A 23,914-nucleotide genomic window follows, 5' to 3' on the forward strand; every position below is an offset into this window, starting at 1 on the left:
TCTGCCATTTTCAATGTATTAGTGAATTTTTTTACTTCAGATATTTTAAGTTGTGAAAATCACTTCGTTTTTATAGTTTCTTTTTCTGCACTGAAATATCTTATCTGCTCATTCACTCTGAATACATATTCCTTTATATCCTTTAATATAGTTAAAAGAGTTACTTTAAAACCTTTTTTGCTGACTTCAATAACTGCACCATCTCAGAGTTTCCATTGATTACCTTCTCTTTGTCAAAGGGTCACATTTTCTTGTTTCTTACTATATCTAGTAATTTTGGTTTGTGTTCCAGGCATCATGATAGATGTATTGTAGAGAATCTGGAATCTTTTATGCTCCTTTGGACAGTATTGTTTAAGTTTGGCTGAACTTCAATCCAAAATCTGCCACCCTGTGTTGGGCAACAGCTGAAATATCTTCAGTTCTTTCAGCCTTAAAAGAACAGAGGCTGCTCTATGTCTGCCCCAAGCATGTGCAGTTAAAGTTCAGGCAGAGAGCTGAGCAGAGCTTATGTGCCAGACACTGTTCTAAGTGCCTCATTTTTAAGTCATTTAAACTTCACAAAACTCTATAAAGTAGGTATTATCTTGACCTAACATATTGTCTATAAGATAGCACATAGAATTATGTATCTTAACCATTAGGTTATACTATTTCACAGTATCTATGTTTTTACCTATAAATATCCTACAGTTTTCATGGCACAGTAGTTAAGAGTTAGAATTCTGAAGCCAGACTGCCCAGGTTAAAATCTTGGCTCCACCTATTACCAGATGTTTGATGTTTAAGCAAGTTACTTCTCTGTGCCTCTATTTGTTGTGAAAACAAAACGAACATATCCCAATATGGAAGATGCTCTGAATAGAGCCTGGCACACAGTTAACATATGTATAGGACTTATCTTTTTAAAAACTGGATATATGGCATTATCTGAATTATTCTCCAACTTGATTTTTTTTCACTCAATATTATGGTTTTAAAAATCATCCATGTTGCAGAGCAGATTTATTTTATACTACTACATACAATTCCATTGTATAAATGTCAATATCCACTATCCTACTGATGACCGTTTGTTTCTCATTTGTTCCTATGTTGTGCTGTGCACTTCTTTACACGTCTTCATGTGTACATGTGCAAGAGTTTCTCTAGAGTGCAAATGTAAAAGTGGAACTACTGGATCCTTGAGGGTGCACACCTTCAACTTTACTTGATAATGCCAAAGTGCTCCCTAAGAGCATTTTGTCCCACACACAGTGTATGAGGTATTCTGCTTCTCTGTATCCCCACTGACACTTGGTATAATACTGTCAGACATTAATGAGATAATCTTTATTCTAATAATATTGTAACAACAAGTGGTAAAAATATCCTTCCTATACATAATCAACTATTTGTTAAATATCATATTCTCAAGTCTCATAATAAAGGCACTAAAATGCAAAACAAAATGCTTCCATTTTAGAGTATAGACCTGGAGAATCCAAGGAGTAGCTACAAAATTTCCATCTATCACAAGAAATATAAACCATAAAAAATTAGGGTTGGGGAAAAGCAAAACACTTACCTCATACTCTCCAAGCAGTTTAGAAATAAACAAACCCTCTGGGAACTTAGATACAACCTAATAAATAGAAAGTGAAATACAATATAGACACAACTGAAATGCTGACTGATACAATATTAAAATAATATAAACAAATAACAAAGGAAAAAGTAACATTATTAAATGAATTTTAGTCATATTACATTGTTTTTTAAAAAATGATTTTCCAGTTTTAAAAAACATCAGAACAAAAGAGACTGTGATTTCCAACATTTACACAGTTGAGAAATCATTATTACATGATATTGCAATACCACAACTCTTCAGAAATTCCTGCACTTCTTTAAGCTCAGCTAACACATTTAACTTCAGCTCACATAAAACATCCTATAGCACAATTTCAATCATTTTAATTACTAGAAAAGAAATGCAATAAACACTACAAAAAACTTTGGAAAATACAGTTAAGCAAAAATAAGATCTGTAAACAGCATTATTGTCCATAATGAACATCAAAATATCTATTTAATATTAAAATAAGTCAATATTTCTATAGCCAGCTTTTAAGTATCATACCAAAGACATCTTTCCATGTCAGTAAAAACATAAACATTTTTACTGGCCACAGATATTTCAAAATATTAAAGACACCTAAATTTATTTGATCTTCTATTTTGTTTCTTATTTTTCATCCCAAATATTGCAATGATTATCCTCATGCCTGAGTTTTGCACACTAGTTCAACGATTTTTAGAATAATTTCCTGAAAGTAGACTTACTCGATCCCAATAAAGTATAAAAATCTTTGTTTTCTAAATTTTTCCAGATATATTTTATACAAAATTCTAATTCAAGCTTCAGAAAAATATAAAGTAAAAATTATTTCAAAATCCTGTGACCCAGAGACAGCCATTGCTACGTTTAAAGAAACATCCTTTCAGAAACCCCTGTATGTGTACACATGTTATTCATGATTTTATATGAAAGAACAATTCTAAACACACTATTCTCTAAAACCTGCTTTTAAAGTCCAACAATATATCAAGGAGAAACTTCCATGTAAACTAAGAGAGACATACATAAACTTTCTTATAAGCTACATGACATCCCTAGTTTGGAGAATATCCAATATCGATAAATAACCAATCCTTTAAAATTAATGCCTAATTTTTCTCTAATTTTTGGTACCACAAAAAAATCATATTCACTCTTGTAAACGCAGCCTTTGGGAGGCTGAGGTTGGGGAATGCCTAAGGCCAGGAGTTCAAGACAGGCCTGGGCAACACAGCAAGACCCTGTCGCTACAAAACCTTTTTAATTAGCTGGGTGTGGTGGCATGCACCTGTAGTCCCAGCTACTCAGGAGGCTGATGCGAGAGGATTGCTTGAGCCCAGGAGTTGATGGTTGCAGTGAGCTATGATTGCACCACCGCATTCTAGCCTGGGTGACAGAGCAAGACCTCATCTCTTTAAAAAAAAAAAAAAAAAGTCATATTGAACATCCTTTAACAAATAATGATTGGACACTTGCTCAAGTGTCTAGACAAACAGACAAAAACAGGGCCTGAATGCATCAAGGTTTTTACATCTCTCCTAGTAAAATCATGACAGTTGAAATGGAATAATATAAGGCAGTACAAGTTGTAATAGCACCTTGATTACTTGAAGCAAGATTAACAGCTCCCACCAAAAATTTAAGAGTACATAACTCTTTGGCTCAATACATAACACCAAAGAGCTTTCCCTTATTAGTAAGGCAAAACAAGTAAGACCAATGACATAAACAGGCAATTCACATAAAAATTATATATGACTACTAAGCATATGAAAAGATGCTTAATGTGAAAATCAAGAGATAAACTAAAACAATGTGATTGGATAATAACACCTGTCAGTGGGAGTATAAATTTGTTCAAGCATTTTAGAGGGCAATTTAGTAATATTTATAATCAAAACATAAGATGCCTCTGACTAGCAATTCCACTTCTAGAAAAATGTCCATGGACATTAACTGGAGTACTTTTTCCACAGCCAAAGATAAAAACACCAAAACTTTAATCAATCATGGATCTCTACATGAAACAGGGTACATCAATATAATGGGATGCCACACACTAGAATAATATTTAATGTACATTTATAAAATTGGCATTTGGAAAGATCTTGAACTGTTTGTCAACAGTGATTTATTGGGATGGGGGGAAGAAGGAAAGGAAGACAGAACTTATGGAAGAACTTATTTGCTAAATAGTTTTACGTTAAAAATTTTTAGGAGTGCGTATTTTGTTTCTTTTTCTTATTCTAAAAGAATTGTCACTTAGTTTGCAGTATATTAGAAAAGATTAGATGTAAACTAATACTTGCAGACAAACTCAACCACAAATGATATATAAATTTATAAATCTATTATTATTGTCTCACAGAAACAGAAATTACTTACAAATTTTATCTTATGTTTTAGTTCTGAACTGATAGTTCCTCCAGGTCCAATTTGTGCAATAACTGATTTGAATGTGTTCTCCAGCTATGAAAAAAGAAAAAAAAAGTCAAGTCATAGTCCCCCTGCCCAAAGAAAGTCAAAGGTAGATATAAACAGTATGTAAAGAAAAAATGTATAAAAGGAGACATATTGTAATTAAATAGACAAAATACTGTTCTTAAGAGGAACTGTAACATTTCATACCATATGAAATACACTTAGATAGAATCATTATGAAACTAAATGCTGAGGAATTTTCTAGGTTAACTAACATTCTCTAACACAATTATTCTAGAGTCTATTACTCAATCCCATATTCTTACCCAGAAAGAACTGTTACTAATTTTCTATTTATGAAAGTATTCCATGTTTATTACAAAGCATACTTAATGAATGCCTAATGCAGGGAAGAGATGGGATGGTGGAACGTTCCTGGATGGTGGGACAACTGGCCCTAAAGGGCAGGAAGGAAAAGTTTTTCTGTTGTAATAGAAGCAAAGAGAGTGGGGGAAAGGGTAAGGGTACAAAGAAAGGCTCTGTGAATGTGGAGTCAGAAGTACAGACAGTTAATATCTGATAGCTCCTGCATTCTCTGAGTTCAGCAGCAAGGCCCACTCCTGAAAGTAGAAGGAAAGAGGAGGGAGGTCAGACATTTCAGAAAGTAGAAAAAGTGGGAAAATAAAGTTAAGGAAATATTGGATGATAACCTGAACTTAGCAGGTAGGAAGTGAGGACAGGAGGAATCTGAGTTAAGACAGTAGGAGTCTGAGGATTTTAGTAGAGAGAATTCAATGGCATACAGAGGCCCCACTAAAATAAAATAATCATGCATGGGAATAATTGAAAAGTAAGCTGGAAGGACAGGAGGATGTGATCAGAAAGTAGCAGGGAGAATATCCATTTAGCCAAGGTCCAGTGAAGAGCCACAGCAGGAGAACTAAAGCAGAGTGAAAGATTGTGGAGTTATGTTCAGTCGACATTAAAGTTGATAACTGAAAAAAAAAAAAAAAAAAAGTTAAGTCACAAAGATATAAAGAAAAATACCAATTACCTAAAATCCTACCACCCAGACATAATCACTATTAATACTTTTTCCTTCTCAACTGTTTCTTTTGGTCTTTCTTCTTACTCTTACTTGGCCTGACATAACTTACAAACTGTGTGCCCTTTTAGGTCTCAGTTTCTTCACCCGAAAAATGAAGACAATCTCCATCTCTCACAAGGCTGACAAGAAAACTAAATGTGATGAGGCACAAAGAGTGCATAACATAATGTGTGGCACATGGTGTGAGCATGACCCTTGCCTGCTCCCCTGGCAAGCAGCGCTTACCATTGCAGGATTCTCCCTCTGGCACTGACTACTCTTCTTTTCATCCAATATCATTGGCACAGCATTCAGCGGAAACCCCTCCAAGTTTTGGCAAGTGCATGGCTCCCTATCAAGCTTCTGAGGGTTTTCCCCTATTTTCACATTTTCTTGGGCATTTCCATGGGTCTGGGAAAGAGAGGATTAGATACCTATGATTATTACATCATTAGCTTTAACAAAAGGTCCTAGCCCTTAGTCTTAGATTCTCATTTCTTCTGTAGTTGCCATGCGATAATTTCCCCTAAAGGTCTCCCAGTGATCAGTAAGATAATCTTTCTAAAGATAACTGATCTTTCCATCCCAAGGTTCTCCCGCCATTTGCAGATTCGATAACAATAACGTATTAAATTATCACTGTGCTAGGTGTTTCAGGGACAAAAGATGATTACCTTTGACGGTGTAATTCCTCTCAAGGCACTTACAATTACGTAGGAAAGTGAGATCAACGCATAAACATCTATAACCTAAGGCTGTAAGTACCATTAAGCTGTAAATACACAGAAGGCTTCCTTTTGTAAGGACCTTGCAGGGTGGAGAGAATTCTGCAGACAGACATGGTAGAGAGAACACTGAAGGTAGAAGGAACTTCATAAAGAAAATTGAATAAAATAGTTCGCCTAAGGCATTAGGGAAATAGTGAAAGAAAAACTAGAAAGGTAGATTAATGTCCTATTACAGAATACCTTAAATGCCAAGCTAAGAAGTTTTTCTTGGTTATACAGGCAAAAAACAGAGATACTGATACTAGAGATTTTTAGCAAGGGAGAGAGATTATCAGAATTGTAATCTGGCAACAGAAAATTAGATTGGATGGGTGAACAACCAGTTAGGAAACCACTGCAACTCTCTAGGCAAGAGTTTTAACTGGGGTGCTGGGAGAGAATAGAAAAAGAAGGGATATGACAAAGGTGGAATCCACAGAAATTAGGAAAGACAATAGAGAGGAAGGATTCTACAGGGATGAATGATGAGACCAGAAACAGCCTCAAGGACCTCAAATTCTGTGTAGGAAACAAAAGTACCATGGAACAGAGAGGCTTTTGTTATTTTTTAATCAATTCTAAAAGTTTGGAAAACTGGGAGGTAAATGGCAGGATGGTGATTACAGACTTGATGTGTCTCTCTGGATCATGGCTTATGACAAAGGTTAGCAAATTATGGCCTCTTTTTGTGCTTCCCATAAGCTAAGAATGGTTATATTTTTAAATGGCTGTGGGAAAAGGTATTATTTGGTGACGTGAAAATAATATGAAATTCAAATTTCAGTGTCCATAGTTTTATTAGAACACAATCATATTCACTCATTCATGTATTGCCCATGGCTGCTCTTGCGCTGTAAGGACAGTGTTTAGTAGATGCAGAGAACATTTAGCCTGCAAAGCCTCAAATATTTACTATGTAGTCTACAAGAGGAGATATTTGCCAATCTCAGGTTTAAGATAGCAAAATGATGAGCAAAATGATGAACTTTTAGCTAGGAATAGAATGCTTCTGAAAAAAGTAAAAAAGTTTATCTCAAGCAAAATGTCTAAATTAAGGTGACTTTAAACTGAATGCAGTGGAGATTTTTTAAAGCCCAGGAAAAGTTGGGGATATCTACAATCATAGAGGGCAGAAGTTATAATGTGGAAGGGAAAAGTAAGATTGGGAGGTAATCAGTGATTTCAACAATGCTTTTAGTGTCAGATGCCTGTACATCAAACATGAAGAATGGGAAATAAATCAAGTTAATGAGATAGAACTAGAAAATGAAGATGGAAAGTAACAAAATACACTATATTCAGATAGGAGCTTATAGGACCACAGAAGAGAAAGAGCTTTGAATCAAAAAGATATACTTTTCAGAAAAATGAACCAAAACATGAATAGGCAATAAAATAGAAGACTAAGTAGCAAATTAAAGCATAAAGCTGAATCTCAAATAAATACACATTAACAGATACAGTTATTTGCCCATCAAATTATAAAATTTTAAAAATACCCACTTATTCATTCAACAAATATGCACTAAGATCATACTATGTGCTTCACACCGTATTAAGTGCTGGATATACAGAGGTAAATAAACTAGATACAGTCCCTGTCCTCATGGAACTTGCAGAGGTAGACCTGAATTGATCATAAATATATGTAATTACAATTATTATAATGAAAAAAACCCACAGTACACATGATCTTACTTATATGGGAAGTGCATGAAAGTCAAACTTGTAGACACAGAGTAAAATGATGGTTACCAGACACTAAGGGGTGGGAGGACTGAGAAGGCATTGGCCAAAGGACACAAAATTTCAGTTAGGAGGAGTAAGTTCAGAAGATCTATTGTGTATCATGTTGACTACACTTAAAAATATATTTTGAGGCCGGGCGCGGTGGCTCAAGCCTGTAATCCCAGCACTTTGGGAGGCCGAGGCGGGCGGATCACGAGGTCAGGAGATCGAGACCATCCTGGCTAACACGGTGAAACCCCGTCTCTACTAAAAATACAAAAAATTAGCCGGGCGTGGTGGCGGGCGCCTGTAGTCCCAGCTACTCGGAGGCTGAGGCAGGAGAATGGCCTGAACCTGGGAGGCGGAGCTTGCAGTGAGCCGAGATCGCGCCACTGCACTCCAGCCTGGGCGACACAGCGCGAGACTCCGTCTCAAAAAAAAAAAAAATATATATATATATATATTTTGTATTTGAAAATTAAGAGTAAATTGTAAGTGTTCTCATCACAAAAAAATGACAAGTATGTGAGGTAATACATGTCAAACAGCTTGATTTAGCCATTCCACAATGTATACATACATCAAAACATCAAGTTGTGTACCATACATAAAATTTTTACTCGTCAATTAAAAATATGTTTAAACATCCCTCCCCCGAGTGTCACAAAAGGATGCCTGAAGGTATCAAAGGCAATGCAGGTGAGTGGGGAGGGATCTCTGAAGGAAACTGTCCATTTGTACGGAGTAACAGCAAAGGTACAAGGAAAGGAGCACACACACAATCTATGCGAGTGTCAAATGAAACAATTCTTATGGATGACAGCCTAGCCACATACAGGATAAGCCATTAAAAGTAAACATTCCTTTCAATCAGTGATGGCTCTTCTAGAAATTTATCCTGTGGAGTAACAGAGATGTGCACATACTTGAGCAAGATTTTCATCATAAGGTTATTTTTAATAGCAAAAACTGAATATAGAGCAAATGCCCAACTTAGGCTATAAGTTAAATTACGGACATCATACCATCAGTTAAAATTATGTTGCATTAGAATATTTAATAATGTGGCACGTTAACAATGCATAAGCGGAAAAAAAGCAGGTCACAAACTAAGAACCAGAATGATTTTAATTTTTTAAGTCAAATTTTCACGTGATAAGAGTACACAGGTGATTTTTATTTTCTTCTGTGCTTGTCTGTATTGCAAGTTTTCTGTAATCAATCTATATTACTTTTGTAATAACAAATTTAAAAACAGACAACTGGATAATTTAGAAACATCTAATGATGAATGCATTTTGGAAAAAGGATGCACGAGGCTAAAAGCAGAAAGAAACAGAAGTTACATCTCAGATGAATATACTTCAGACCTTTTGGCCATATGGGAAAACATTAATACATTTCTTACAAAGATCACAAAACTGGCACAGAAACATACAGCAGCAGTGCTTTCAGCTGCTTAAGTATTTGTTGGGTATATGCTATAGTATAGATGTATCCCTCTCTACCCCCACTCCCCAAATCCCTAAGTTGAAATCCTAACCCCCAAGGTGATAGTATTAGGAGATGGAGCCTTTGGGAGGTGATTAGCTCATGAGGGAAAGGCCGCTGTGAATGGGATTAGTGCCCTTATAAGAGAGGCCTTGGTGAGATCCCTTGCCCCTTCTGCTTTGTGAGTACACAAGACCTCTATCTATGAATGAGGAAGAAGGCTCTCACTGGACACCTTATATGCCAGAGTCATGATCTTTGACTTCTCAGCCTCCAAGAATGTTGAAAAATAAATGTTTGTTGTTTACAAGCCACCCAGTTTGTTGTAGCTTGTTACAGCAGCCAGAACTAAGACCCTATAAATAGGATTATGTAGGGTCTGACTTATTTGACTAAAAGCCAGGCAGGATGGAATTTGATCTGCCATACTAAATACTTCATCTGAACTTGTGGGAAAATAGCTATAGAACAGCTACTCTAAGTTGGCCAGAGAATATAACCCCCAGAGAACTGCATTAATTAACCCACTGAGTAGTTCCTTCTGAGAATTCTTAATATATCCAATTATTTATCAAGGATACTCTTGAACTACAGTTGAGTCAGGTTATCAGGTGAAATAAAATGTTTCACCTCTTATATGCAATGCCAAGCAAAGCATCTAATTCATGTAAAAACTATCAATTGTTTAGGTGCAAATTAAAAGTTACGTGCAAACTGAGACCACCCTGATTTCATTTAGATGAGAAGGTATTTCTTTGTAACTCCAAGTTTATCTACCTTAATCTCATGGTGAATGTTACAATAAGGTCTTGAATCTGTAAGACAGAGGGGGCAGGAAACAGGTAGAATGGAGTACTCTTTTTTTGTTTTTTTTGAGACAAAGTCTCACTCTGTCGCCCAGACTGCAGCACAGTGGTGCAGTCTCGGTTCACTGCAACCTCTGCCTCCTGGGTTCAAGAGATTCTCCCGCCTCAGCCTCTTGAGTAGCTGGGACTACAGGCACGTGCCGCCACACCCCAGCTACTTCTTGTATTTTTAGTAGACATGGGGTTTCACCATGTTGGCCAGGCTGGTCTTGAACTCCTGACCTCAAGTGATCCGCCCACCTCCGCCTCCCAAAGTGCTAGGATTACAGGCATGAGCCACTGCACCTGGCAGGATGGTGTACTCTTAAATGGTATTAAGGCTAGAGATCCTAGAAACGCAAGATCTCTATTCCTTGACAAATTGCTACTCTTAAAGGTAAACACCTATTAACGGAAAGCAATGTAATCTGTGGTCTAGAACTACACACAATGCAGAAAATTCTGATGGCCTGGGCTGGACACAGCACCTGAGGCTTCACCCACTAGAAAGTATAGCTAAATCCATACGCTATTCACCCATTAAAATGTTCATTTCTCCTCTAAATTCCCTCTCAAGAGGTCAAAATAAAACTGAATGCCTTTCAAAAGAGGCCTTAAACTGTTCTAACAAATTGCTTTGTGAAATAAAGCAATGGGCAGGAGTGGGATACAAAAGGCCAAGCCAGCCTGTTTCTCTTGCAGGAGGAAAGTGAAGATATTCTGATCCTCATTTTACAAAGGAAAAACTTTTTTTCATTTTAATAATATTTTCTTGTGACAAAAATGATGCATGTTCACTATGGAAGAACAAAAGATACAGATGATCAAAAAGAAAAAAGTTTAACTTTGTTACATGTTTTTCTATGCACATAAAAACATAAACTTGTAGACACCTAGCAAACTAATAGATCTACAGTTTTGAAGAAATGGAAAGATGCAGTTTTTGCAAATAGGATTATGTGAGGTCTGATAATTATGTAGTGGTTGTCCTACCATAAATTAAAATTCATAGTTTAGGAATTAGAACCCACCCCCCTCTCAGAACAAGATTTAAATTGTTCTGGTGGCAAAAACTTCAACTGGAAGTGAACGGTGGTTATTACGCTGCATCTATGAGGAATTACTAGAGCTGCAAAACTCAGGATGAAACTCAAAGAAAATACAGAAGAAGTGTATCTGCATCTCTCTCACTCCTCAACTTGGAGCCATGCCATGAGCAAATGTCCTCAACTCTGCATTCGTTATTGCCTGGCTCTCACCGTTAAAAGGCAGAGTCTTCCTGCTAAATTCTATAGAGTGGAAAATTATGAAAAAAAGAAATATAATTAATTTTTTCTGGAAGTTTTAGTCAGCACAATAAATTTAGAAAATGGAAATAAGAACTTTAAATACTGAAAAGGGAAGAGCAAATTTACTGTTCATAAATGATAGGGTAGTCTACTTGGAAAACCTATGGGAAAACTATTGAAAAACCAAGTTTGCTACGGTAGTTTCAAAACAATATTTAATAGTCAATTTCTTTCTTTCTAAACCATGATCACTTAGAATTCCAGTCTTAATGGCAAAAACAGTATTACAACTGGCCAGGCGTGGTGGCTCATGCCTATAATCCCAACACTTTGGGAGGATGAGGCAGGCATTCAAGGTCAGGAATTCAAGACCACCCTGGCCAACATGAGGAAACCCCATCTCTACCAAAAAATACCAAAATTAGCCAGCTGTGGTGGCACACCCCTGTAATTCCAGCTACTTGGGTGGCAGAGGCTGGAGAATCGCTTGAACCCAGGAGACAGGTTGCAGTGAGCTGAGATCGCACCACTGCACTCCAATCTGGGTGACAAAGCAAGGCTCCATCTCAAAAAAAAAAAAAAAAAATCACAACATATAATATCTAAGAATACAATTTTGAGAAATGTGCCAAACTCTAATAAAGAAAACTACATATCTGCAATGAAAGGCATAAGATTAATACTTGAATAAATAGAGAACTACAACATGTTAATGAATGAATACACTTAATGAAATGCATGAAGTCTCTTCGAATACACTTAATGAAATGCATGAAGTCTCCTCAAAAATTTTAAACTTAATTCTAAGAAATCTCATTGAAATTTTGGAACTTACAAAAACAATTCTAAACTTTCAGGAAAAAAATAGGAAAAAAGCCTGAAAGAAGACTAACCAGGGGAGACTTGTCTTAGAAAACATTAAAATGAACTTTTTAAAAGTAACTTAAAAGTAATAAAAATGGCTGATTAAAAAATCAACTTTGTCAGTAACCAAAAATGGATGTGAAACAATTAGACTCTATGTTTGGCTTTTTGATGAGAAAAAATTTTTGTACTTAACCATCTTTCAAGGATTGACATTTGAGTTAATAACCACACAGAATCCTAAGAGTTATATAATCAGAAACTACGGGAAAAAAAGACACTACCACACTCCGAGTTGAAGCATATACTGATACTTTTCTGGAGGTCAGTTTAACAAAAGCCATTTTAAAAAATGAAGATTTTCTTTGATGAAAAGAATGAGAAAGAACAGAACAATTCATGATAATCTTTCTGAATTTCAAAGAAAAAGAATTTGACAAGCATGCAGTTAGTCAGCTTACCTACAAAGAAAGATAAACAGGCTGGTTTCAGGCTTCTTCAGCACAGGAAATGTCAAAAGAAATCAAAATAATCTAAAAATAGGAAAATTACTAAGAAAGCAACACATGAACACTCTTTCTTGGTAGTAAGACTATAACTCCTTTTAGGCTGAGTTTTCTGTATTAAGAATTACTTTCACCATTTAAAATAAAAGTTACGGCTTCCACTCTCCTGTCATAAATAACTAGAAAATTGGAAAAATGTATGAAACAACGATTTAGAGCTGTTGAATAACAATGCAGAACTAAGAGGTAAGCCTTGAACCCAGCCCTCCTACACCCTGCCCACCTTACAGCCTGGAGAGCTTTCAGGATAGTGTAGGAAGAAGTAACAGAAACAGAGCCTGGCAGTCTAGATGAATTGAGGAGACAGATTTTGAGACGATGAGGATGCTAAAATTTACAGGATTGAGTATGGAAAAGGAGGAGTGGCACAGAAATAGCTCTAGAGGTCTGCAGAGGAACTCCCTTAAGTTTCTGGATGAGTACCGATCTGTGCAAGTTGAGAGAAGTTCTTTGAGGCTGGAGAAACAAACAAGAAGCAACAGGCTGAACAATACTCCGAGCTCACATAGGGCTAGGAACAGTGTTCCCACTAGACAGAGTAGGAGTACTTCGTAATACATTGAGTCAATCCTTAGAAAGGTAATGCTTCAGTGGTGGGGCTAAATTAGCCCTAGATTGAAGGCTGTTCTGGACCCGCACATCTTGGTCTGCTCAGGTTGCCATAACAAAATACCATAGACTGGGTGGCTTAAACGACAGAATTTTTCTTACAGTTCTGGAGGCTGGGAAGTCCAAGATTAAGGCATAGGTTGAACATCCCAAATACAAAAAGCTGAAATTTGAAATGCTCCCAAATCCCAATCTTTCAATGCCAATATGATGCCACAAGTAGAAGATCCCATACCCAACCTTATGTGATGAGTCACAGTCAAAACACAGTTAAGACTTTGTTTCATGCACAAAATTATCTAAAATATTGTATAAAATTGCCTTCAGCTTATGTATATAAGGTATATATGAAACATACATGAATTTCATATTTAGACTGGGATCCCATTCCAAGATATCTCATTATGTATATGCAAATATTCAGATAAGGGATACTCAACCCAGCATTTCAGATAAGGGATATTTGACCTGTACTACCCAATTTGGTTCCTGGTGAGTACTCTCTTTCTGACTTGCAGATGGCCACCTTCTTGCTGTGTACTTATATGGCCTTTTCTCAGGGTGCTCCCGTGGAGAGAGCAAACTTTCTAGTGTCTCTTCTTATAAGCTGTTCATCCCATCATAAGGATCCCACCTTCATAACCTAATCTAACCTTAATTACTTCCTACAGATCCCATCTCCTAATATCATCATATCGGCGGCTAGGGTTTAAATGTATAAATATGGGGAGAACATAATTCAGTCTATAGCACCCACTCTAATACAGCTTAAAAGAAAAACTCAAAATGATCAAATTGAGTCAAAGTAATTTATATGTAAAGCCCAACAATGAAATATTCACAATGGTCTAGCATCCAGTCAAAAGTTACCAACCATGTGAAGTGGTAGAATATGATCATGTCAGGGGAAAAAAATCAATAGGAAAAAAAAAACTGGAAATGGCACAGATAATAAAACTAGACAAGCCCTCTAAAACAGTTATTATAAACCTTACACATATGCTTATGTCCATAAAGTATTAACATAATGAATAGAAGAAATGAGGATATTAAAAAGACCCACGTGGAATACCTGAAGATGAAAAATGCAACATCTGAATGAAAAATAATCTGGATGGAATTAGGTTACATTCTAGAGAAAAGATTAACCAGTTTGAAGACAGCAATTAAAAAATGAAGCACTCAGTGGGGAAAAAAAGAGAACTGCAATGAAAGAAAAAGAGCATCAGTGACCTGCAAGAAAATAACAAGCAGTCTAAAATAGATGTTATTGTACTCCAAAAGAGGAAAGGAGAAAAAAATATTTGAAGACAAAATATCCAGATTTCATGAAAATTATAAACCTACATACAAGAAGCTCAATGATACAATAAGCTCAATGAATCCCAGACAGAAAAATAAAGAAAAGTACACCAAGGGATGCTACAATCAAACTGTGGAAAACCAAACAAAGAGAAAATCCTGAAAGCATCAGAGGGAAAAAAACTACGAAGACAAAAAAATGGAATAACATCTCTGAAGCACTAAAAGGGGGCAAAAACTATCAAATTAGATAGAATTCTATACCCGGAAAAATAATATTTCAAAATGAAAATGAAAAATAGACTTTTTCAGATGGATAAAAGCTAAGAATATACACCACCAGCAGGTTTATCTTAGAGAATATGTTAAAATTTTCCAAGCAGAAAGAAAACTATACTGGAGAGAAATTTAAACAGAAAGAATTGGAGAGCATCAGAAATAAGTGTAAGTAAACAAGTTTTTTTCATGTTTAATTTCTTAAAATTTGACTTTTGTGTTTTTAATATTTTAGTATTAAAATAAATATTCCTACTTACCTTAAACATTTTCTAAGCAAAAATAACAATGTATTATGAGGTACATAACATGAGAACTAAAATGTATCACAATAAGAGCACAAAGGATGGAAGAGAGGAAATGTAAATTTACTGTTCCATGGTTCTTATATTTTATATGAAATGTTATAATATTATATGAAGGTCAATTGTGATAAGTTAAAAATATAGGTTGAAAACCCTAAGGCATCCACTAAAACTATAAAACAGAAAAATATAGATAATAAACAAAAAAGATAAAGTGGAATCCTAAAAAATACTTAACCAGGTACAAGGCAAAGAGTGTTCCCTCCCACTGCTTTGCAACATCTTGCTGGAGTCCTAGCAAATGCAGTAAGTCAAGAAAAGGAAATGAAACAAACAGACTGGGAAGGAAGAAATAAAAACTGTCCCTTATTCACAGATCACATAATCTATGTAGAAAATATGACAGAATTTTTAAAAAACTCCTGGAACTAATTAGCAATTATAGCAAGGTTGCAGGATGCAAGGTTAATGTACAAAAGTCAATCATTTTCCTATATTCCAGTAATAAGTGAAATCTGAAATTCAAAAAAATACTATTTACATTAGCACTCCCCCAAATATAATACTTAAGTATAAATCTAACAAAATATGTACAAGATCTGTATGAGGAACACTGCAAAACTCTGATGAAAGATATCAAAGAAGAAATAAACGGAGAACTATTCCATGTTCACGGATAGAAAAATTCAATATTGTCCAGATGTTAGTTCTTCCCAACTCGATTTATAGATTCAATTCAATCCCAAACAAAATCTCAGCAAGTTATTTTGTGAAGATCAACAAATTGACACTGAAATTTATATAGGAGGCAAAAGATCCAGAATAGCCAACAAAATATTGAAGAATAAAGCCAGAGGATTGACGCTACCTAACTTCAAGACTTACTAAAAAAGCTACAGTAACCAAGACAGTACGGTAATGGTGAAAGAACAGACCGACCAGTGGAACAGACTAGAGAACCTAGACATAGACTCACATAAATATAGTGAACTGATCTTTGATAAAGGAGCAAAAGCAACCGAATGAATCAAACACAGTCTTTTCACAAACGGTACTAGAATTGAGCATCCACTTGCAAAAAAACCCACGAAAACAAAAATGACCCCCCCCACACACATATCTAGACCTTACACCCTTCACAAACATTAACTTAAAATGGATCATAGACCTAAATGTAAAATTCAAAACTATAAAACTCCTTGAAGACAACATAGGTAACACTGGCTGATTTTGGATAAGGTGATGAGTTTCTAGATACAACACCAAAGGCATAATACATGAAAGAAATAATTGATTGCCTGGTCTTAAGATTAAAAACTTTTTCTCTATAAGACAATGTCAAAAGATTGAGAAATAAGCCACAGATTAGAAGGAAATATTTGCAAGACACATCTGATAGAAGACTATTATTTTTAAAAAAAGCTCTTAAAACTCAGCAATAAGAAAATAAACAATCAAATTTTTAAAAAATGGACAAAATACCTGAACAGACCTCTCACTAAAGAAGATATACCCAATGGCAAGTAAGCATATGAAAAGATGTTCAACATCATGTCATTAGGGGATTTCAAATTAAAACAGCAATGAAATACCACTATACAGCTATTAGAATGGCCAAAATCTAAAACACTAGCCACACCAAATGCTGACCAGCAATGGGGAACAACAGAAACATTCACTCAACACTGGTGAGAATGCAAAATGGTACCACCACTTTGGAAGACAGTTTAGCAGTTTCTTATAAACACAAACATATCTTTATCCGACAATTTAGCAACTGTACTCCTTGGTATTTACTCACATGAATTGAAAACTGCTATCCACACAAAAAACCCACACACATGTTTATAGCAACTTTATGAGGAAACAACCAAGATGTTCTTCAGTTTGAGTGGATAAACTGTAGTATCAGACAATGGAATATTACTCAGTGCCAAAAAGAAATGCATTATCAAGCCATGAAAAGACATAGAGGAACCTTAAATGCATATTACTAAGTGAAAGAACCCAATTTGAAAGGCTACATGCTCTATAAGTCCAACTATATGACTCTGGAAAAAGCAAAACTATGGCGACAGTAAAAAGACCAGTGGTTACCATGGGATTAAGGGACGAAACAGATGAATAGGTACAAGCACAGAGGACTTTTAGGGGAGTGAAAACTATTCAGTATGATACTACAGTAGTGGATACATGCCATTACACATTTGTCAAAACCTGCAGAATGTACAACACCAAGAGCAAACTCCCCTACCCTCTACCTCCTCCTAAACAGGTGCTGGTATCCACGGCTCACAGACCTCACTGTTGCACGATGAATGCAACAAACAGCAGGATTAATGCAATAGTACCTCACATCTCAAAACTAATATTGAATGCAAATGGCCTAAATGTTCCACTTAAAAGATACAGAACTGCAGAATGGATAAGAATTCCACAACCAACTATCTGCTGCCTTCAGGAGACTCATCTAACACATAAGGACTCACATAACTTAAAGGGATGGAAAAGACATTTCATGCAAATGGACACCAAAAGCAAGCAAGGGTAGGTATTCTTACATCATACAAAACAAACTTTAAAGCAACAGCAGTTAAAAGAGACAAAGAGGGACATTATATAATGGTAAAGGGCCATGTCCAACAGGAAAATATCACAATCCTAAACATAAATGCACCTAACACTGGAGCTCCCAAATTTATAAAACAATTACTAATAGACCTAAGATATGAGATAGACAGCAACACAATAATAGTGGAGGACCTCAATACTCCACTGACAGCACTAGACAGTTCATTAAGACAGAAAGTTAAAGACACAATGGATTTAAACTATACCTAGGAACAAATGGACTTAACAGATATATACAGAACATTTCATCCAACAACTGCAAAATACATACTTCATTCAACAGGGCACGGAACTTTCTCCAAGATAGACGATATGATAGGCCATAAAACGAGCCTCAGTACATTTCAGAAAACTGAAATTATATCAAGCACTCTTTCAGATAACAGAGGAATAAAACTGGGAATCCGCTCCAAAAGGAACCTTAAAAACCATGCAAATACATGGAAAATAATCTGCTCCTGAATGATCACTGGGTCAAAAATGAAATCAAGATGGACATTTAAAAATTCTTCAAACTCAATGACAATAATGACACAACCTATCAAAAACTCTGGGATACAGCAAAGGTGGTGCTAAGAGGAAACTTCATAGCCCTAAACACCTACATCAAAAAGGCTGAAAGAGCACAAACCGACATTTTAAGGTCATACCTCAAGGAACTATAGAAACAAAAACAAACCAAACCCAAACCCAGCAGAAGAAAGGAAATAACCAAGATCAGAGCAGAACTAAATGAAATTAACAACAACAAAAAAATACAAAAGATAAATGAAGCAAAAAGCTGGTTCTTTGAAAAGATAAATAAAATTGATAGACCATTAGAAAAATAAACCAAGAAGAGAAGAGAGAAAATCCAAATAACCTCATTAAGAAATGAAACAGGAGATATTACAATTTACACCACTGAAATACAAAAGATCATTCGAGGCTACTATGAACACCTTTATGCACATAAACCAGAAAACCCAGAAGACATGGATAAATTCCTGGAAAAATACAACCCTCCTAGCTTAAGTCAGGAAGAATTGGATACCCTGAACAGCCAATACTACATGGAGAGACTGAAATGGTAATTTAAAAATTACCAACAAAAAAAAGTCCAGGAGCAGACAGATTCACAGCAGAATTCTAAAAGACATTCAAAGAAGAATTGGTACCAATCCTTTTGACACTATTCCACAAGCGAGAGAAAGAGGGAAGCCTCCCTAATTCATTCTATGAAACCAGCATCACCCTAATACCAAAACCATGGAAGGACATAATAAAGAAGAAAACTACAGATCAATATCCCTGACTAACATAGATGCTAAAATCCTTAACAAAAATACTAGCTAACCAAATCCAATAACATATCAAAAAGATAATGCGCCATGATCAAGTGGGTTTCATACCAGCGATGCAGGGATGGTTTAACATATGCAAGTCAATAAATGTGATACATTACATAAACAGAATTAAAGACAAAAATCACATGATCAACTCAACAGATGCAGAAAAAGCATTTGACAAAATCCAGCATTGCTTTATGATTAAAACTCTCAGCAAAATCGGCACACAAGGGACAAATCTCAACGTAATAAAAGCCATCTATGACAAACCCACAGCCAATACTGGATGGGGAAAGTTGAAAGCATTCCCTCTGAGAACTGGAAGATGACAAAGATGCCCACTCTCACCACTCCTCTTCAACATAGTACTCAAAGTCCCAGCCAGAGCAATCAGACAAGAAAAATAAAGGACATCCACATCAGTAAAGAGGAAGTCAAACTGTCATTGTTTGCTGACAGTATGATCATTTACCTTGAAAACCCTAAAGACTCCTCCAGAAAGCTCCTAAAGCTGATAAAAGAATTAATCAAAGTTTCCAGATACAAGATTAATGTATACAAATCAGTAGCCCTTCTATACGCCGAAAGTGACCAAGCAGAGAATCAAATCAAGAACTCAACTCCTTTTACAATAGCTGCAAAAATAACAAAATACTTAGGAATATACCTAGCCGAGGAGGCAAAAGACCTCTACAAGGAAAACTACAAAACATTGCTGAAAGAAATTACAGATGAAACAAACAAATGGAAACACATCCCATGCTCATGGATGGATAGAATCAATATTGTGAAAATGACCATACTGCCAAAAGCAACCTACAAATTCAACGGATTCTCCATCAAAATACCACTATCATTCTTCACAGAATTAGAAAAAACAATTCTAAAATTCATATGGAACCAAAAAAGAGCCCACACAGCCAAAGCAAGACTAAGCAAAAAGAACAAATCTGGAAGCATAACACTACCTTATTTCAAACTATACTATAAGGCCATAGTCAACAAAAAAAGCATGGTACTGGTATAAAAATAAGCACATAGACCAATGGAACAGAACAGAGAACCCAGAAATAAACCCAAATACTTACAGCCAACTGATCTTCGACAAAGCAAACAAAAACATAAAGTGGGTAAAGGACACTCTTTTAAACAAATGGTGCTGGGATAATTGGCTAGCCACATACAGGAGAATGAGACTGGATCCTCATCTCTCACCTTACACAAAAATCAACTCAAGATGGATGAAGGACTTAAACCTAAGATCTGAAACTATAAAAATTCTAGAAGATAACATTGGAAAAACCCTTCTAGACATTGGCTTAGGCAAGGATTTCATGACTAAAAACCCATCAGTAAGAAAAAAACGAGCAATCCCATCAAGAAGTGGGCTAAGGACATGAACAGATAATTCTCAAAAGAATATATACAAATGGGCAACAAACATATGAAAAAATGCTCAACATCACTAATGATCAGGGAAATGCAAATCAAAACCACAATGAGATACTACCTTACTCCTGCAAGAATGGCCATCATTAAAAATTAAAAAAACAGATGTTGACATGGATGCGGTTAACAGGGAACACTTCTACGCTGCTGGTGGGAATGTAAACTAATATAGCCGCTACGGAAAACACTATGGAGATTCCTTAAAGAGCTAAAAGTAGGCCGGGTGCGGTGGTTTATGCCTGTAATCCCAGCACGTTGGGAGGCTGAGGTGGGTGAACTGCCTGAGTTCAGGAGTTCACAACCAGCCTGGGCAACACAGTGAAACCCCATATCTACTAAAATACAAAAAATTACCTGGGTGTGACGGCGTGTGCCTGTAGTCCCAGCTACTCAGGAGGCTGAGGCTGGAGAACTGCTTGAACCTGGGAGGTGGAGGTTGCAGTGAGCTGAGATTATGCCACTGCACTCCAGTCTGGGCGACAGAGCAAGACTCCGTCTCAAAAGGAACTAAAAGCAGAACGACCAGTTGATCTAGCAATCCCACTACTGGGTATCTACCCAGAGGAAAAGAAATCATTATACAAAAAAGATACTTGCAGATGCACGTTTATAGCAGCACAAATTGCAACTGCAAAATCATGGAACCAACCCAAATGCCCATCAATCAAGTAAATAAACTATGGTGTGTGTGTGTGTATATATATCATATATATCGTATATATCATATATATCATATATATATATGATAGAATACTACTCAGCCATAAAAAGGAATGAATTAATGGCATTTTGCTGTGACCTTGATGAGACTGGAGACTATTATTCTGAGTGAAGTAACTCAGGAATGGAAAACTAAACATCATGTTTTCACTAATATGTGGGAGCTAAGCTATGAGGACGCCTAGGCATAAGAATGATACAAAGACTTTGGGGACATGAAGGGAAGGGTAGGAAGGGGGTGAGGGATAAAAGACTACAAATAGGGTGCAGTGTATACTGCTTGGGTGATGGGGGCACCAAAATCTCACAAATCACCACTAAAGAATTTACTCATGTAACCAAATACCACCTGTACCCCAACAATCTGTGGGGAAAAAAAAATAGGCAAAGCATAAACTAACTGAACTAAAAAGTAAAATAGACAAATCTATAATTATGTTTGAAAATTTCAATACTCCTCCCTCAATAGTTAATTAAAAAACAGTTAAAAAGAAATCCTCAATGACATAACTGACTTAATTGACATTTATAGAATATTATACCCAAATATTGCAAAATATTCTTTTGAAGTGAATTATGAAACATTTACCTAGATAAACATATTGAGCCATATAATGAGTCTCAATAAATATATAAGGAACAAAATCTATGTTGTTGGACCACAATGAAATTAGAACAGAAGCATCTCTGAAAAAAATCCCCAAATATTTGGATATTAAACAACACACTTCTAAATAATCCATGATACAAAGAAAAAAACCAAAAGGGAGATCAGTAAATTTTGACCTGAAGATGAGTTTTCATATCAAATTTGAATTTCATATCAAAGTTTGGGAGATGTAGCTATAGCAATACTTAGAAGAAATTTATAACCTTAAATGTTTACATTAAAAAGGGACCAAAATCCATGACCAAACTTCTACCTTAAGAGCAAAGAGGAAATTAACCCAAAGTAAACAGAAGTTACAAAACAATTAGAACAGAAATCAATGAAATAAAAAGTGAAAAAATAAAAAAAATTATCAAAACTAAAAACCTGTTCTTTGAAAAATACAACCATGCATCTTTTAATAATGGGGATACACTCTGAGAAATGCATTATTAGGCAATTGCATTGTTGCACAAACATAGAATGTATGTAACACAGACCTAGATGGTATTACCTTACTACACGCCTAGGCTTTACGGCATAGCCTACTGCTCCTAGGCTACAAACCTGTACAGCATGTTACTGTACTGAATACTATAGGCAATTGTAACACAGTAGTATTTGTGTATCTAAACACAGAAAAGGTACAGTAAAAATACAGTATAAAAGATAAAATGGCATACCTGTATAAAGCACTTACCATAAATGGAACTTGCAGGGTTGTATGTCGCTCTGGGTGAGTGGGTGGTGAATGTGTAGGCCTAGGACATTATTGTACACTACTGTAGACTCTATATAAACATCTTACACTTATGCTACACTAAATTGATCTTGTCATGTGGTAAAGTGTTCAGGGACAATAATATGCATGGAGCTGTCATCATCTATGATAACAATGCCTTCCTTCTGGAATACCTCCTGAAGGAAATGCCTGAAGCTGTTTTACAATTAATTTTTTTAGTTAGGAGTGCACTCTAATGATATAAACTACAGTAAAAACACAAACCCATAACATGGTTGTTCATTGTCATTATCAACTATTATTACTGTAAATAATTGTGCTATATATATGACTGTCACCACAAATACAAGTGTTGCATTGCACTATGTTGTTACAACAGCTACATCACCACCAGGTGGCAGGAATTTTTCAGTTCTATTATAATTTTATGGAACTACTGTTGCATATGCAGTCTTGTTGACACAAGTGTCATTATGTGGAGCATGACTGTGTATAAGTGAATAAATCTTTAGCAAGACTTATATGTGTGTGAAAGAGACAGAGAGAGAGAGAAGGAGCAACCATCACAGACCCTACAGACCTTAAAATGTTATTGGGGGAACATTATGAACAACTTTATTTCAATAAATTTGACAGCCTAGATGAAATGGACAGCACCTTGAAAGACAAGGTACCAAGGCGCATTAAAAAAAAAAAAAAAGCAAACATAAAATCCAAAATAGCCCTATATCTGTTAAAGAAACTGAATTTGTTGTTTAAAACCTTTCCACAAAGAAAGCTCCAGGCCCAATTTAGTTCACTGATAAATTCTATGAAATATTTAAGAAAAACAAATACCAATGCTACACAAACTCTTTCAGAATAAATAGGTGGAAAAAAACTTCCCAACTCATTTCACATGAGGCCTGTATTAAAATGATTCCAAAACCAGATAAAAGCATTACAAGAAGGCCGGGTGCGGTGGCTCAAGCCTGTAATCCCAGCACTTTGGGAGGCCGAGACGGGCGGATCACGAGGTCAGGCGATCGAGACCATCCTGGCTAACACGATGAAACCCCGTCTCTACTAAAAGATACAAAAAACTAGCCGGGCGTGGTGGCGGGCGCCTGTAGTCCCAGCTACTCTGGAGGCTGAGGCAGGAGAATGGCGTGAACCCCGGAGGCGGAGCTTGCAGTGAGCCGAGATCGGGCCACTGCAATCCAGCCTGGGCGACAGAGCGAGACTCCGTCTCAAAAAAAAAAAAAA

General features: G+C 36.0%; 1 protein-coding gene across 6 annotated transcripts in view; it reads right to left on the reverse strand.

Moving 5' to 3' along the window:
* TDRD5 (tudor domain containing 5) overlaps window positions 1-23,914 on the reverse strand; it is a 95,638-nt gene that overhangs the window by 63,937 nt on the left and 7,787 nt on the right. For 5 of the 6 annotated variants that reach the window (XM_025396871.1, XM_025396879.1, XM_025396853.1 and 2 more), the window contains exons 5-6: window positions 3,986-4,069; window positions 1,568-1,624 (exon numbers count right to left, since the gene is read on the reverse strand). In XM_025396871.1, coding sequence (XP_025252656.1) covers window positions 1,568-1,624; window positions 3,986-4,069 — 141 coding nt within the window. Of the gene's footprint in view, window positions 1-1,567; window positions 1,625-3,985; window positions 4,070-16,632; window positions 16,659-23,914 lie in introns of those variants that run through there. The other variant, XM_025396889.1, reaches the window with a different exon arrangement.

Source organism: Theropithecus gelada, chromosome 1 (genome assembly GCF_003255815.1).
Source record: "Theropithecus gelada isolate Dixy chromosome 1, Tgel_1.0, whole genome shotgun sequence".
In the NCBI taxonomy this organism is placed as follows: Eukaryota; Metazoa; Chordata; class Mammalia; order Primates; family Cercopithecidae; genus Theropithecus; species Theropithecus gelada.